General features: G+C 43.1%; 1 protein-coding gene across 1 annotated transcript in view; it reads left to right on the top strand.

Annotated features, from left to right (window-relative positions):
- Positions 1-12493, top strand: part of LOC102263182 (mucin-16-like) — a 36533-nt gene that overhangs the window by 22820 nt on the left and 1220 nt on the right. Inside the window, exons 27-38 of the mRNA XM_005863166.2 lie at positions 1115-1180; positions 2332-2453; positions 2548-2615; positions 2781-2953; positions 4457-4587; positions 5057-5124; positions 5872-6020; positions 7220-7383; positions 7684-7751; positions 9484-9650; positions 11351-11392; positions 11590-11654. Of these exons, the coding sequence (XP_005863228.2) occupies positions 1115-1180; positions 2332-2453; positions 2548-2615; positions 2781-2953; positions 4457-4587; positions 5057-5124; positions 5872-6020; positions 7220-7383; positions 7684-7751; positions 9484-9650; positions 11351-11392; positions 11590-11654 (1283 nt within the window). The remainder of the gene's footprint in view (positions 1-1114; positions 1181-2331; positions 2454-2547; positions 2616-2780; positions 2954-4456; positions 4588-5056; positions 5125-5871; positions 6021-7219; positions 7384-7683; positions 7752-9483; positions 9651-11350; positions 11393-11589; positions 11655-12493) is intronic.

The following is a 12493-nucleotide window of genomic DNA, read 5'->3' as shown; positions in this document are numbered from 1 at the left end:
ACGTATCTTTGCCTCTAGTGCTCATTTTAGACTCCTTAGTTCTTGAGCCAAGCTTTTCTCCTCACTGACAAAGGGAGCTTGCCCTAAACCCAGGCCGGTCTTCTGAGTAGGGCCAATGTGTCGGTGGGAGGAAGAATGCTGAGTCCTTGGCCTGTTTTTGGACCTTCTTCCATGATAATGGCTTTCTAATTTCTCCACATCCCTTTGGGTTAGAATAAGAAATTTTAACAAGACTTCCCTACAGGGATGGGGTTGAGGTCACGTAGTAACTTTTAGTTCATGCCTCCTGAAAACAAAATCTCTTACAGGGGCCCCATGAGGGGCCTCGGCATCAAACTGCAGACTGTAGGGGGCTACTCAGTGGTTAGGCCAAATTTTCCCATGAACTCATCCAGTGGTTCCTTTGTTTATCTTTTAACCCATCTATTCTTCCATTATTCCAGTTACCCTTTCTCTCAAATACCTTCTTTTCTCCCTCTTTCCCCTCTTCCCAACACCTCCCTCCTTTGATCCATTCCTTCCTTCCTTTCTTCATTCTTTTCTTCGATTCATCCATCCAGACAATCATCCTTCTGCTTATTTACCTGTGTCTATTCTTTCCGTCCTTCCATCCATCTCTCCAACTCTACTTCTTTATGCTCTTCTTCTCTCCTTTTTTACTATCTGTCCACTCAGCCTTCTGACCATTCACCTGTTTGTTCTTTCCTACATCTGTCCTTCCCTCCTATTTTCCTTCCATCTCTCCAACTTCTGTTCCTTGTCTTTATTCTTCCTGCTTTCTCTTTGACCCTTCATTTGTTCATTCTTCCTCTGTCCATCCAGGTATCCCATTTGTCTGTCCATTTTCTGCCCGCCCATCTATCTGTCCTCTTTGTTTAGTCTGTCTATCATTCACCCGCTCTCACTCTCTTGAATTCGTTTCATTTACAGGTTTGCTCACCCCTATACTCACACAGTTACACCTTTCCTCACTCTCATTTATGATACACCTGTGAGTGGTTTTCCTAGGACAACTGCTGGAGTCCATGAGACTCTGATGGAACTTTCCCCCTTTGTCGGGGGGCGGGGGGCGGGGGGCGGGTCTGTCCCTCACTGATGACTGCCTTTTTTATAGCTTCTGAACCAGCCACTACAGTCCTGCCCACTTTGTCATCATCTGTGCAACCAGAAGCAACCACAGGTATTTGATGGGGCCCTTTTCCTTCCTAAGAGAAGCTCTCAAGCCCCACCAGACAATTGTCACATAGGAACTGGTGAGCTAGGCTGTGAAATTCTGGTTTTAGGGCAACCAATTATACCAACAATTCAATTTAATACCTAACCTCGTGGAGCCTCCAGGCTTGTGAGATTAACAGACCATTATAACAAAATGTGGGATGTTTTGGGAAGAAGCATCTGGTATAATTTGAATGGGAATAGCTTTCTGGTGAAAGTTACCCACATGGAGCCTTTAAGAAGGAGTAGGAATGCTCTAGTCCAGTGATGGCGAACCTTTTGAGCTCGGCATGTCAGCATTTTGAAAAACCCTAACTTAACTCTGGTGCCGTGTCACATATAGAAATTTTTTTATATTTGCAACCATAGTAAAACAAAGATGTATATTTTTGATATTTATTTTATATATTTAAATGCCATTTAACAAAGAAAAATCAACCAAAAAAATGAGTTCACGTGTCACCTCTGACACGCGTGTCATAGGTTTGTCATCACTGCTCTAGTCAAATAGGGCATGGAGAAGGAGATCACCTGGTAGAGGGGATTGATCAAAGGGTCAGTAGGCACAAACAGCATAGTGTAGTGAAATTGAGAGGGATTTCATTTACCTGAAGTATAAAGCTTAATATGGAGTAGATGGATAAATGAAACTGAAATATTGGTAAGAACAAGATTAGGAAGGAACTTGAGTGCCAGGTCATTATAAGCTTGAACCTAATGCTGAAGGCCATAGGGTGTCATGGATGATAAAGAGCAGTGGTGACCATAGTGAAACTTTCATTTAAGAAAATTTCTACTACTATTCAGTGTGGAGAACATCTTTTAGACAGGGTGTCTAGTGTGCCTGCTGGGGCATTGGTCCAGGTGAGAGAAGGTAAGAACTGGGCTGGGAGAAGATGGAGAGAGGTGATGTATGTGAGAATCATTCACATGTGGAGTTGGTAGTACTTGGAGGTGAGATGAGTAATACTCATATTTCTGAGTGTTTCTGATGGTTTTGACTTGACCACACCAGTACCACTGGAAAAGAAGACAACAGATTATCATGATTTATCATGATTACAGGACTCAGGCTGGCTTTCAGTGACTGCCATCTAACCCCTTCTCTTCCTACAGTTCTGTTGTACAACTTGGAGACCCTCACACTCAACTTTACCATCTCCAACCTCCAGTATTCAGTAGACATGGGAAGTGGCTCGGCCATGTTCAACTCTACTCAGAGTATCCTGCAGGACCTGGTGAGACCCTGGTCCCAGCAGCTCCTGGTCGGGTAAATCCCACCCAGCCTCTTAGCCAACCCTCCTGCTCATCCTCTTCCTCCTTCCTCTCCAGCTCAGATCCTTGTTTATGAAGAGCAGTCTGGGCCCCTACTACTCGGGTTGCAGACTGATCTCCCTCAGGTAAGACTCTTTCCTGAGCATTTGCCATAATGGCCACTTGTGGTGACCACCCCCTTTTCAGTCTTCCCACCGACCTCACATTAGCTTCTCCATCTTTCTGGCCCCCACACCCAGCAGTTTCAGGATCTCTCTCTTTCTAGAGTTCCCACATGCCTCTCCCCCCAGGCCTGAGAAAGATGGAGCAGCCACCAGGGTGGATATCATCTGCACCTATCACCCTGACCCCTTGAACCCCGGGCTAGACAGAGATCGACTTTACTGGGAGCTGAGCCAGCTGACCCACAGTGTCACCCAGATGGGTCGCTATACCCTGGTCAGGGGCAGCCTCTTTGTCAATGGTGAGTGTTTATCCTGAACTTGGATTTACAGTGTTCATTACATGTCTTTGTTTTATTTTAGTTCCTCTTTAAGAAATCAGTCTAAGCTCAGGCTGGGAGATACCCTCCCCAACCTCCATGGGGAGGGTATTTCCTATTATTTCTGGTAAAAACATGAAATTCTTTAACTAAATTAATATAATACATTTTAATGCAAAATCAAAATTACAGACACATAGTATCTAAGCAAGGTTCCTCTAAGCCAGTTGTTCCAACCCAGGGGCAATTCTGCTCCTTCCCACCCCCCCTTTCCCCCAGTAGACACTGGGCAATGTCTGGAGACATTTTTGATTGTCACAACTGGGATAAGGTGCTACTGGCATCTAGTAGACAGAGGCTGAGATGTTGCTAATATTCCTTCAATATACAGGAGAACCCCACCACCAAGAATCATATAGCCCCAAATGGCAGTAGTTCTGAAGACGAGAGACCCTGCTGTCCATGGTCCATAGGCCCTAGATAGGCAGCACACCAACACTTATCACACTTCACTGCAATTACTTGTTTTATTGTCCAACTCTAATCAGGATTTGCCTACTGGGATGCTAGAGCCTTAGTTCTTAATAAGTTGGCACATTGTGGTACTCAATAAGTGAATGAACAAATAAAAGATGAGAATATCAGCCCCTCATCTGTAGGTATCTGCTGCAGTTCCCATTCATTCATTCAGCAAACACACATGTGTGACAATTCTGTACCAAACTATGTGTTGGGTGGATATGGAGATAAAAGACACAGCTTTTGTCACTGGAAAACTCATGGTCAAGTGAACTAATGATTACTTAGGGTCACAAAAATGGCAGCAACATTATATAACTGGTTGCTATGGGATGAGAGATGGGAGGGGAACAAGTCAAGGAAGGCTTCCTGAAAAATATTATGTGCCCAGACCTGTGTTAGATCCTGGGGCATGACAAGAACAAGATAGATGGGTGGGTTCCTACTCTCCTGGAGCTCCATACCTTGGGCTTCTGTAACATGAATAGGAGTTTTCCAGGAAGAGGGTGGAAAAGCATTCTACAAAGTGGTAACTGCATAAGCACAAACATAAAAACTCAGCTTAGGAGAATCCCTGTAAAACTCCGAGTTTCCCCCTCTTTGGGTGACTTTCCATTTGGGAACCCCCACAGTCCCCAGAGGATAAACCTCTGTGATGCCATGCCTCCATGCTGAAAGTTGAGCATCTTGCCTGGCCTGTGTTGCTCAGTGGTTAAGCATCAACCTATGAACCAGGAGATGATGGTTCAAGTCCCTTTCAGGGCACATTTTCCAGTTGCAGGCTTGATCCCCAGTAGGGGGCATGCAGGAGGCAGCCAATCAATTATTCTCTCTCATCATTGATGTTTCTATCTCTCCCTCTCCCTTACTCTCTAAAATCAATAAATATATATATTAAAAAATAGTAAAAAGAAAAATAATTGTTGAGCATCTTGGCATGTCTTTTTTTTCTTTTCATGGCCCTAGGCTATGCCCCACAGGATTTATCTATTCAGAGTGAGTACCAGCTAAATTTCCGCATCATCAACTGGAACCTCAGCAACCCAGACCCCATGTCCTCCGAGTACACCTCCCTGCTGAGGGACATCCAGGACAAGGTGTAGTCTCTCTCGCCCATCTTATATCTCCTTGCTCTGGGTACCCCTCTCATTCTTCTAACTTACATCTATCTATTAACTGATTGTTTCAGCACTTCACTTTACTCTAGTTTTCTGAGTTCTCTCAGTTTCTGGAGGCAGAACCATGTCTGCCTTTCCCATTCCCAGATGAGCAAAGTGAGGCTCAGAAATGGGTATCTGCTTTAAGTCACACAGTGAGTTGGGGGCAGAGCGAGGATTTGAACTCAGTTCTCCCTTGCTCCAAGGCCTACTTCCCCATTCCCAGATGAGCAAAGTGAGGCTCAGAAATGGGAGTCTGTGCTTTCAGTCACACAGTGAGTTGGGGGCAGAGTGAGTATTTGAACTCAGTTCTCCCTTGCTCCAAGGCCTGTGTTCTTTCACTGGCTCCAGTGGCTGCCTCCAGCCCCTAGGGACCTCTCTCACCCACTCTTCCTCCCCTTCATTCTAGGTCACCAAACTCTACAGAGGCAGCCAGCTAGGAGATGCATTCTACTCCTGCCTGGTTACTGACTTGAAGTAAGTTGAGGAGATTGGAAGTCTCGGCTGAGTTGGTGGCTTTTGCTCTGAGCTCCTGTGGTGTATCTTGTTCTGAAAGTCCTAACATTGTGCCCATTCTCCCCACATTCCTGTCAGCTAATCCTACCGTCTCCTTCTATAGGTTTTCAGGGGTGGGTAAAGAACTAACCTCATGGGGCCACCAACCATCAGTATCTACCACCTTCTCCTCTTCTGGACACTTTCAACCAGTATCATCTCAATAATAAGATTTACCGTGGCCAGCCTCTCTGCTGAGCACTTTCATGCATGATCATCTCACTTAATTCTCATCACAGCCTCATGAAGTGGATACAATGATTGTCCCCATTGTTCAGATGGGAAAACTGAGGCTCAGCAAAGTAAACAGCCCAAGAACTGTCCAAGTTGGGATTGCACCCAGTCTCTGAGTGATGGGTGGAGGAACTAGGAAATCTACACAGTAGAGGAGGATCATGAGGCATATGATTTTGAATATTGAAGTTGAATATTGAATTTTGAATATTTCCTAACTTAAGTTTCTTTGTGGGGATAGTTGTAATAATACCTTCCACCACAGTGATGATAAGGGAATGTGTAAGTCACTTCTTAGGGATGCCTAGTAGATGTTCATTATTATTACTGTTACTGTTTTTATTCTCAACTCCTAAACACCTTTCATAAAGCAGGAACTCAGGGGACACTGCTGGTGTTGGATGCTGGCTGAGTCCCCATGGTCTCTGATTCTAGGCTGGGCTCCGTGACAGTCACTATCCAGGAACTCTTCTCCTCCAGTGTAGACCCCAGAATGGTGAAACAAATCTTTCTAGACAAGACCCTCAATGCTTCATCCCACTGGCTGGGTGCCACCTACCATTTGGCAGATATTCAAGTGACAGGTACAAGACGGGGAACTGGTTTCATGGCTTGTGGAGATGGGCTTTGAGGAAGGATGGGTCTTCTCAGTAGCAATGGAACCGATGTAGGCTTGGGAGGGAAAAGTGTTACTCTTTTGGAGGTCCATGTTGATGAACCATATTCATGGCCATGGATCATCCAACATGAGGCAGAAAAGAATATGCAGCAATCATACACCTCCCCACCGACCTTATCCTCCCCATCCTCAAAGGGATGCTTATTTTTACACAAATTTAGAGGGTCCTGAGTTGCCTTTTTAGGCCCTCTGTGAGTCATTTATTATTCATTCATTCAACTATTATTTAATGCAAGTTAATAGGTACTGATAATGCATTGTGAAAATTTCTATAAAGGGATTTCAAGAGCCTGTGGGAACCTCAAGGAGGGACACACATCCCTGTCTTAGAATGTTTTCATAAGGAAGTGATGAAGAAACTAAGATGTGATGGAGAACATGACCTAGCCTGTGGGGGACGTGGGATAAATAGTTGTGCTACATGTGTCTTTAACCTAGAAGATAGAAAGAGCATGGCATATTTGGGGACGCTATACGAGGTATCTTGTGGCTGGTGCATGCACTTTGACATGGGGAAGGTGACCGTTGAGGCTAAAGAGGTGGTCAGGGACTTTCTTGGGCACTGGAATGGTTTGTGGAGGAACATAAAACACTTTGCGTTCTACTTTTGAAAGCTCGTTTCCTGGGTGCTTTGTGGAGAATGGATTGAGAGAGGGAAGGAGACTGAAAGCAGCAAAAAACATTAGGAGCCTAGGCCAACAAAGGTGTGTGACAGATGCCTGCTGGGTTGGTCAGCCCCTGCACTTGCCAGCTACACCTCAGAGAGGCCCATTCTACTCTCCCAGACATCCTAGGGAACTCCCAGAATTCTTGATGGAAAGGGGGTTGTGCAGGTAGATAAATGAATAGATTCAAAGTGGACAGGTGGATGGAGGATCTTCTGGAGCCCATCTTAAAAAACCCAGTTCAGGTCACATTACCAGCAATAAGTAGACTGGTTTAAATGACCTCTTGTTAAATCCTTCCCCACTAGCTTGGTGCCACCTACCATTTGGCAGATATTTAGTATTGAAGTTGAATATTGAATTTTGAATATTTTGAATTTTGATTATTTTGAATATTTCAACTTCAGTATTGGAATTTTATATTCTCTTTTTATTCTAGAAGTGGAGGCATCAGTTCATCTGCCAACAGACAAACCAACAAGCAGTCCCAGCCCTCAGCACCTCCAGCTGAATTTCACTGTCACCAATCTACTCTATGTCCAGGACATAGGTCTACCAGGCACCACCACACACCAGCGGAACAAAAGAAGCATGGAGAATGCGGTGAGAATGCAGTTGTGTCCACTCTGTTTCCATGTAGAGACTGGCCTATAGATCTACATAGTCAGTTGGTGACTTTCATAACAATTCATGAATACCAGTTCTTATTCCCATTTTGCAAATGAAGAAATAGGTACACATGTAGCTAAGTCCTACCAAGAAACACAGCCTTTTTTGGTACACATACCTTCACTAGTCTTTGTTGAGCCAAGAAAAAAACAGATGGAGAAGTTTGCTCAGTGGCTGAACATTCTCTGAGAAAGCCTGGGGTTCTGATGAGAGAAACTTTACCCTGTCTTTCAGCTCAACCAGCTCTTCCGAAACAGCAGCATCAAGAATTATTTTTCTGACTGTCAAATTATAGCATTCAGGTGAGTTCCAAATCAAGGCCCAATGCCTCTGTAAACTTCTCTTTTACATAAAGGATATACGATCTTCTTTAGGTAAGAGAATCCCTATGCTATAATCTCTCAGTTCCTAGCTGTTACAGAAGAGAGCCCTAGGGATATAGAACTGTTACTTTAAAAAATAGCCTCACTAGAGATGGAGGTGCCTGGTTCTGGGGTCCATGGGATATGGCTTGTAGAAAACATTTCTTTAGAAATCAGCTCCTGAATCCACAGCCCATACAAGATGGGGGCTATCATGAGATGGCTTAAAATTCAGCAGTCTGATTGTGTTGTCCAGTAGTGTAGCCACAACCCCATGTGACAGTTAAGTTGTTATACACCTACTGAAATATTGTTCATATACTATTCTGTGTGTTTATTTCTCAGACTTTTTTATATACAGTATTACATCATCTGCAAAACACAGTTTCGATCACATTTTTATGTCTTCTTTTCCAATCTAGATGCCTTTCATCTCCTTTTCTTGCCTAATTGCTCTCATTAGAACCTCTAGTACAATTAACATAAGAAATGAGAGAAAACATCCTTGTTTTGTCCTTGATCTTAGAGGAAATTATTCTGTCTTTTACCACTGACTATAATATTAGCTGTAGGTTTTTTGTGGGAGTTTGTTGTGTGTGTGTTTGTTGTTGTTGTTTTTGATGCTGTTTGTCACATTGAGAAGGTTTCTTTTTAAAATCTCCAAGTTGAAGGTTTTTTTAAATCATAAAAGGCCTATTTTGTGAAATTCTTTTTGTGTGTGTGTATTAAGATAATGAGTATTTGTGCTTTATCCTATAACTATGGTGCATTTCATGAGCCAGTTCTTAATATATTAAGATAACTTTTTTCAGGTAGGGATTAGTGATTAAGATCTTTTCAAGTCTTTCCTGGGCGTGCACCCAGACCTGTACTCTTGCGGCCTTCTACATCCCCTCAAATTCATTGGAGAGTTTCAAAGCCCACTGGAGACATCTCATTCTTCCAATTTTTATCTTAAGTTTTTGGCTCAGCTCTTGGATGCCTCAACATATTAATATTGCTCCCTCATGCAGCTACAATGCAAAAACAGTTACCACTGATTGTTTTTAGGAAGTTCCCTGGGGATAGACCTTCCTTGCTGAGGGGATGTTTCAAGGGGATGCCACACAGGTCAAATAGAAACAAACCGGGATGCATCTTTTGGGGAGCTCCAAACCCAGGATGGCTATGTGACTGTGTTTTTCACAGTTACATGGTTCTGAGACTGATGCATTTCACAGTTCCTGAGGACACTGTGAGCGCAGAATGGCAACAGTGCAGGTTATAATGCCACAGCGCTTACTCCCTCCTAACTAAATATGCCTCAGATGGTTGCAAGCCTTTGGTTCATTTCTGTACTTTCGAAAAGTTTATATTAACCATTTTTATTGTGTTTTCCTTGTTTTTATGGGTTTTCAGAAGTCCTTACTCCATCATTTCACAGATGTTCTTCTTGTGGCTATTTGTTTTGAATTAATTATATTACATTACATGAGGAACTCAATTCTTCACTCACACTCACCAGCCACATTTTAAGTGCTCAGCAACAACTTGTGGCTAATAATGATTATATTGGACAGTGTAGACACAAGGTTTACTTCATTGCGGAGAGTTCTCTTGGCAAGAACTAGAACAGGAAAGCTAGACTCAGGGCAGAGTTTCAGATACCCCTGCATCCCTTGTGTGCTTCCAGGTCTGTCCCCCACAGCAACCACACTAGGGTGGACTCCCTGTGCCACTTCTCACCATTGGCACAGAAAATGGACAGAGTTGCCATCTATGAGGAATTCCTGCAGCTGACTCAGAATGGCACCCACCTTCAGAACTTTACCCTGGACAGGAACAGTGTGCTAGTGGATGGTAAGACTTCCAGGTCATTGGGGCAGGAGTGGGGGTGTAAATGCCACACCTGTGGACTTCCCTAGGAATCTGGAGGCCTGGGGATGAGTTGGCATTGAACTTTCTGAGGCTAGTAGGAGGTAGCACAGTCCCCTGGCTTTACCCACTATTGAGGGAGAAGAAAGGATGCCCAGTGGAATATAGGAGGCCTTTGTGGTCACCTAGATAGCTCTGTGCCCTCAGGCTAGTCCTTTTCCTACTCGACTTCAGAGTCCTTCTCTGTCTACTGAGAGTCAATTACCAGATGGTCAGTGAGGGCTGTCAGCAGCAAACTATGTGTGAACCAGCCTTGACAGGTGTGATGGGATGGACCTGTTTTCTGACCCACAGGCTGTATAAAAAGAGGCAGTGGGCCTGACTTGGCCTGCAGGCTGTATGTAGTTTGCCCATTACTGCCCAGATCATCACCATCCAATAGAACTTTTGCAGTGATGGAAATGTTCTCTATCTCTGCTGCCCAGCACATCAACCACATAGAAGTTTTGAGTATGAGATGTATGGCTGACACAGATTTTTATTGTTACTGATTTTAATGTTAGGAGGTACCAGATTTTTAAATTTCATTTAATTAAAATTAATTGTAATTTAAGAAGCCCCCTTGTGGCAGCTCTGTATTGGGCAGAACTTCTTAAAAAGTTGGATAGGAAGCCCTGGCCAGCATTGCTCAGTGGTTAGTATCAGCCTGAGCTCAGAAGGGTTGCCGATTGAATTCCAATCAAGGGCATATACCTGAGTTGCAGGTCCCATCCCCGGCCTGGTTGGGGCACATGCGGGAGGAAACCAATTGGGTTTCTACTGTCTCTCTCTCTCTCTCTCTCTCTCTCTCATTAATATTTTCTCTTTCTCGCTCTTTCTCTCTCTTTCTCTCTCTCTCCACCTCCCTCCCTCCCTTCAACCTTCCCACCTTTTCTTCCACTCTCTTTAAAAATAAAAAGTTTGCTAGGGAGAAGTAGGGGAACAGAAACCCTCCTACCCTGCCTAAAGGGTACAATGTGTTCCTACCCTCATGGAGTTTATATTGCAGTAGAAAATAACAAGAATAGGTAGTTGTCAGTAGTAAATTATTTGATGTAAATCAGTCCATGCTTGGGAGTGGTAATCTGAGAAGGCTTCCTGTAGAAATTATATTATAGTTGAATCCTGGGAAATGAGTATAAAACAATGTGGTAAAGGAAAAGCAGGTAAATGTGATTCTAGGCTGAGAAAAGAGATTATGAGTTGTAATTTACATATTTAGAGAGATCTCACGTGCTTGCAACTGGGATGAACCATTCTCCCTTGACAATCATAAGATGGTCCAGCCTACTTTCAATATTCTGTACACAAAGGTAGAAATTTGATTTAATTTAATACACTATTGTAGTATGACAATGGCCTAAGGTTATGTAGGCCATTGCATCTCATTTTTTAGGGCTACAAACTGAAATGGAGTGAGACATAATGATGTCTACTTAAATATTCAGTGAAAATATGGGATGAGGCAAGAGTAGCAACTGTTAATAATTTGTGTATTGGGTGAAATACTGCTTTCATTGGGTGAACTATACCAGTACATTGCTAAAACTTGGGGAGGGATGTTTATGCTATAGTTCTATTTTTCTGTGTGTTTGAAGAGTTTTATTAAACAGAGCAAAACACTTCTCCATTTTATTCCCTTCCAGGCTATTCTCCAAGTAGACCTGAGACCCTGACTGGTAATTCTGGTAAGCCTCAAGGTAGCCCGTGGGGAGGGGGGAATGTCTTGATGCTGTGCCTCATCCCAGAGAAACCTGCACACAGGAGCTTGTGTGATAACGACAGTTGGCCAACCCATGTCATGGACTATTGAGGCACAGGGGGGAGAAAGCAAGATCCCTGGGGAATGAGAGATGGTGGCTCAGCCCAGCACTTGTCCCCCCAGATTTCCCTTTTTGGGCCATCATCCTCTTCTGCTTGGCGGGACTCTGCTTGATCTGCTGTTTCCTGGTAGGCGAGGAAATGATGCTTGTCTTCTTGCTATTGGGTTGTAAGAGTGTTTTATATACAGTCATGCATCACACAGCAACATTTTGGTCAAGGATGGGCCACATATATGATGGTGGTTCCATAAGATTATAATAGAGCTGAAAAATTCTTACCACCTAGTGACATCATATCCTTAATAAGGTTCTGGCAAATCACATTACTCAAGTGTTTGAGGCAAACACACCTAGTGCATTTCCAATTGTATCAAAGTATAAATTGTGTACAGGCCATAATACTTGATAATGATAGTAAAGGACTGTGTTACTGGCTAGGTATTTACTATACCATACTTTTTATTATTATTTTAGAGTGTACTTTTCTACTTATAAAAATGATGGCTGTAAAGCAGTATGCCACATTAGCCTACAACAGTCTCATACATCTCATGTTTACTGCATCTCGTGATTACATTATTTTTGCTTGTTCTTGATTTAACTTTGTGTTGCTTTATAAAGTAACATGCTGTACAGGCAATCCCCTAAGGGCACCTTTCTCAGGTTATACCCTTGTTGTTACATGGTGTATCACTATTTTAGAAATACAGTCCTCTGATGGACACATGTTTTGCAAATATTTTTCTATGTGTGGTTTGCCTATTTCTTTTCTTAAAAACAGTAGTTCTTCGAGAAATGTAACTTAAAGTCTTGAGTCTATCATGGTAGTAGAGTTACCACTACATGTGAGAATGGCTAAAATATTATATAGACTGACTATAACAAGTGTTGGTGAGTATGTGCAGCAGCTGGAACTCTCATGTAGTGCTTATAAAAAGTAGCTTAGTGCTGTTGCTTCTGTAAGTT

This window comes from Myotis brandtii, unplaced genomic scaffold (genome assembly GCF_000412655.1).
Source record: "Myotis brandtii unplaced genomic scaffold, ASM41265v1 scaffold1735, whole genome shotgun sequence".
Lineage (NCBI taxonomy): Eukaryota > Metazoa > Chordata > Mammalia > Chiroptera > Vespertilionidae > Myotis > Myotis brandtii.
This window is presented reverse-complemented; position numbering and strand designations above follow the sequence as displayed.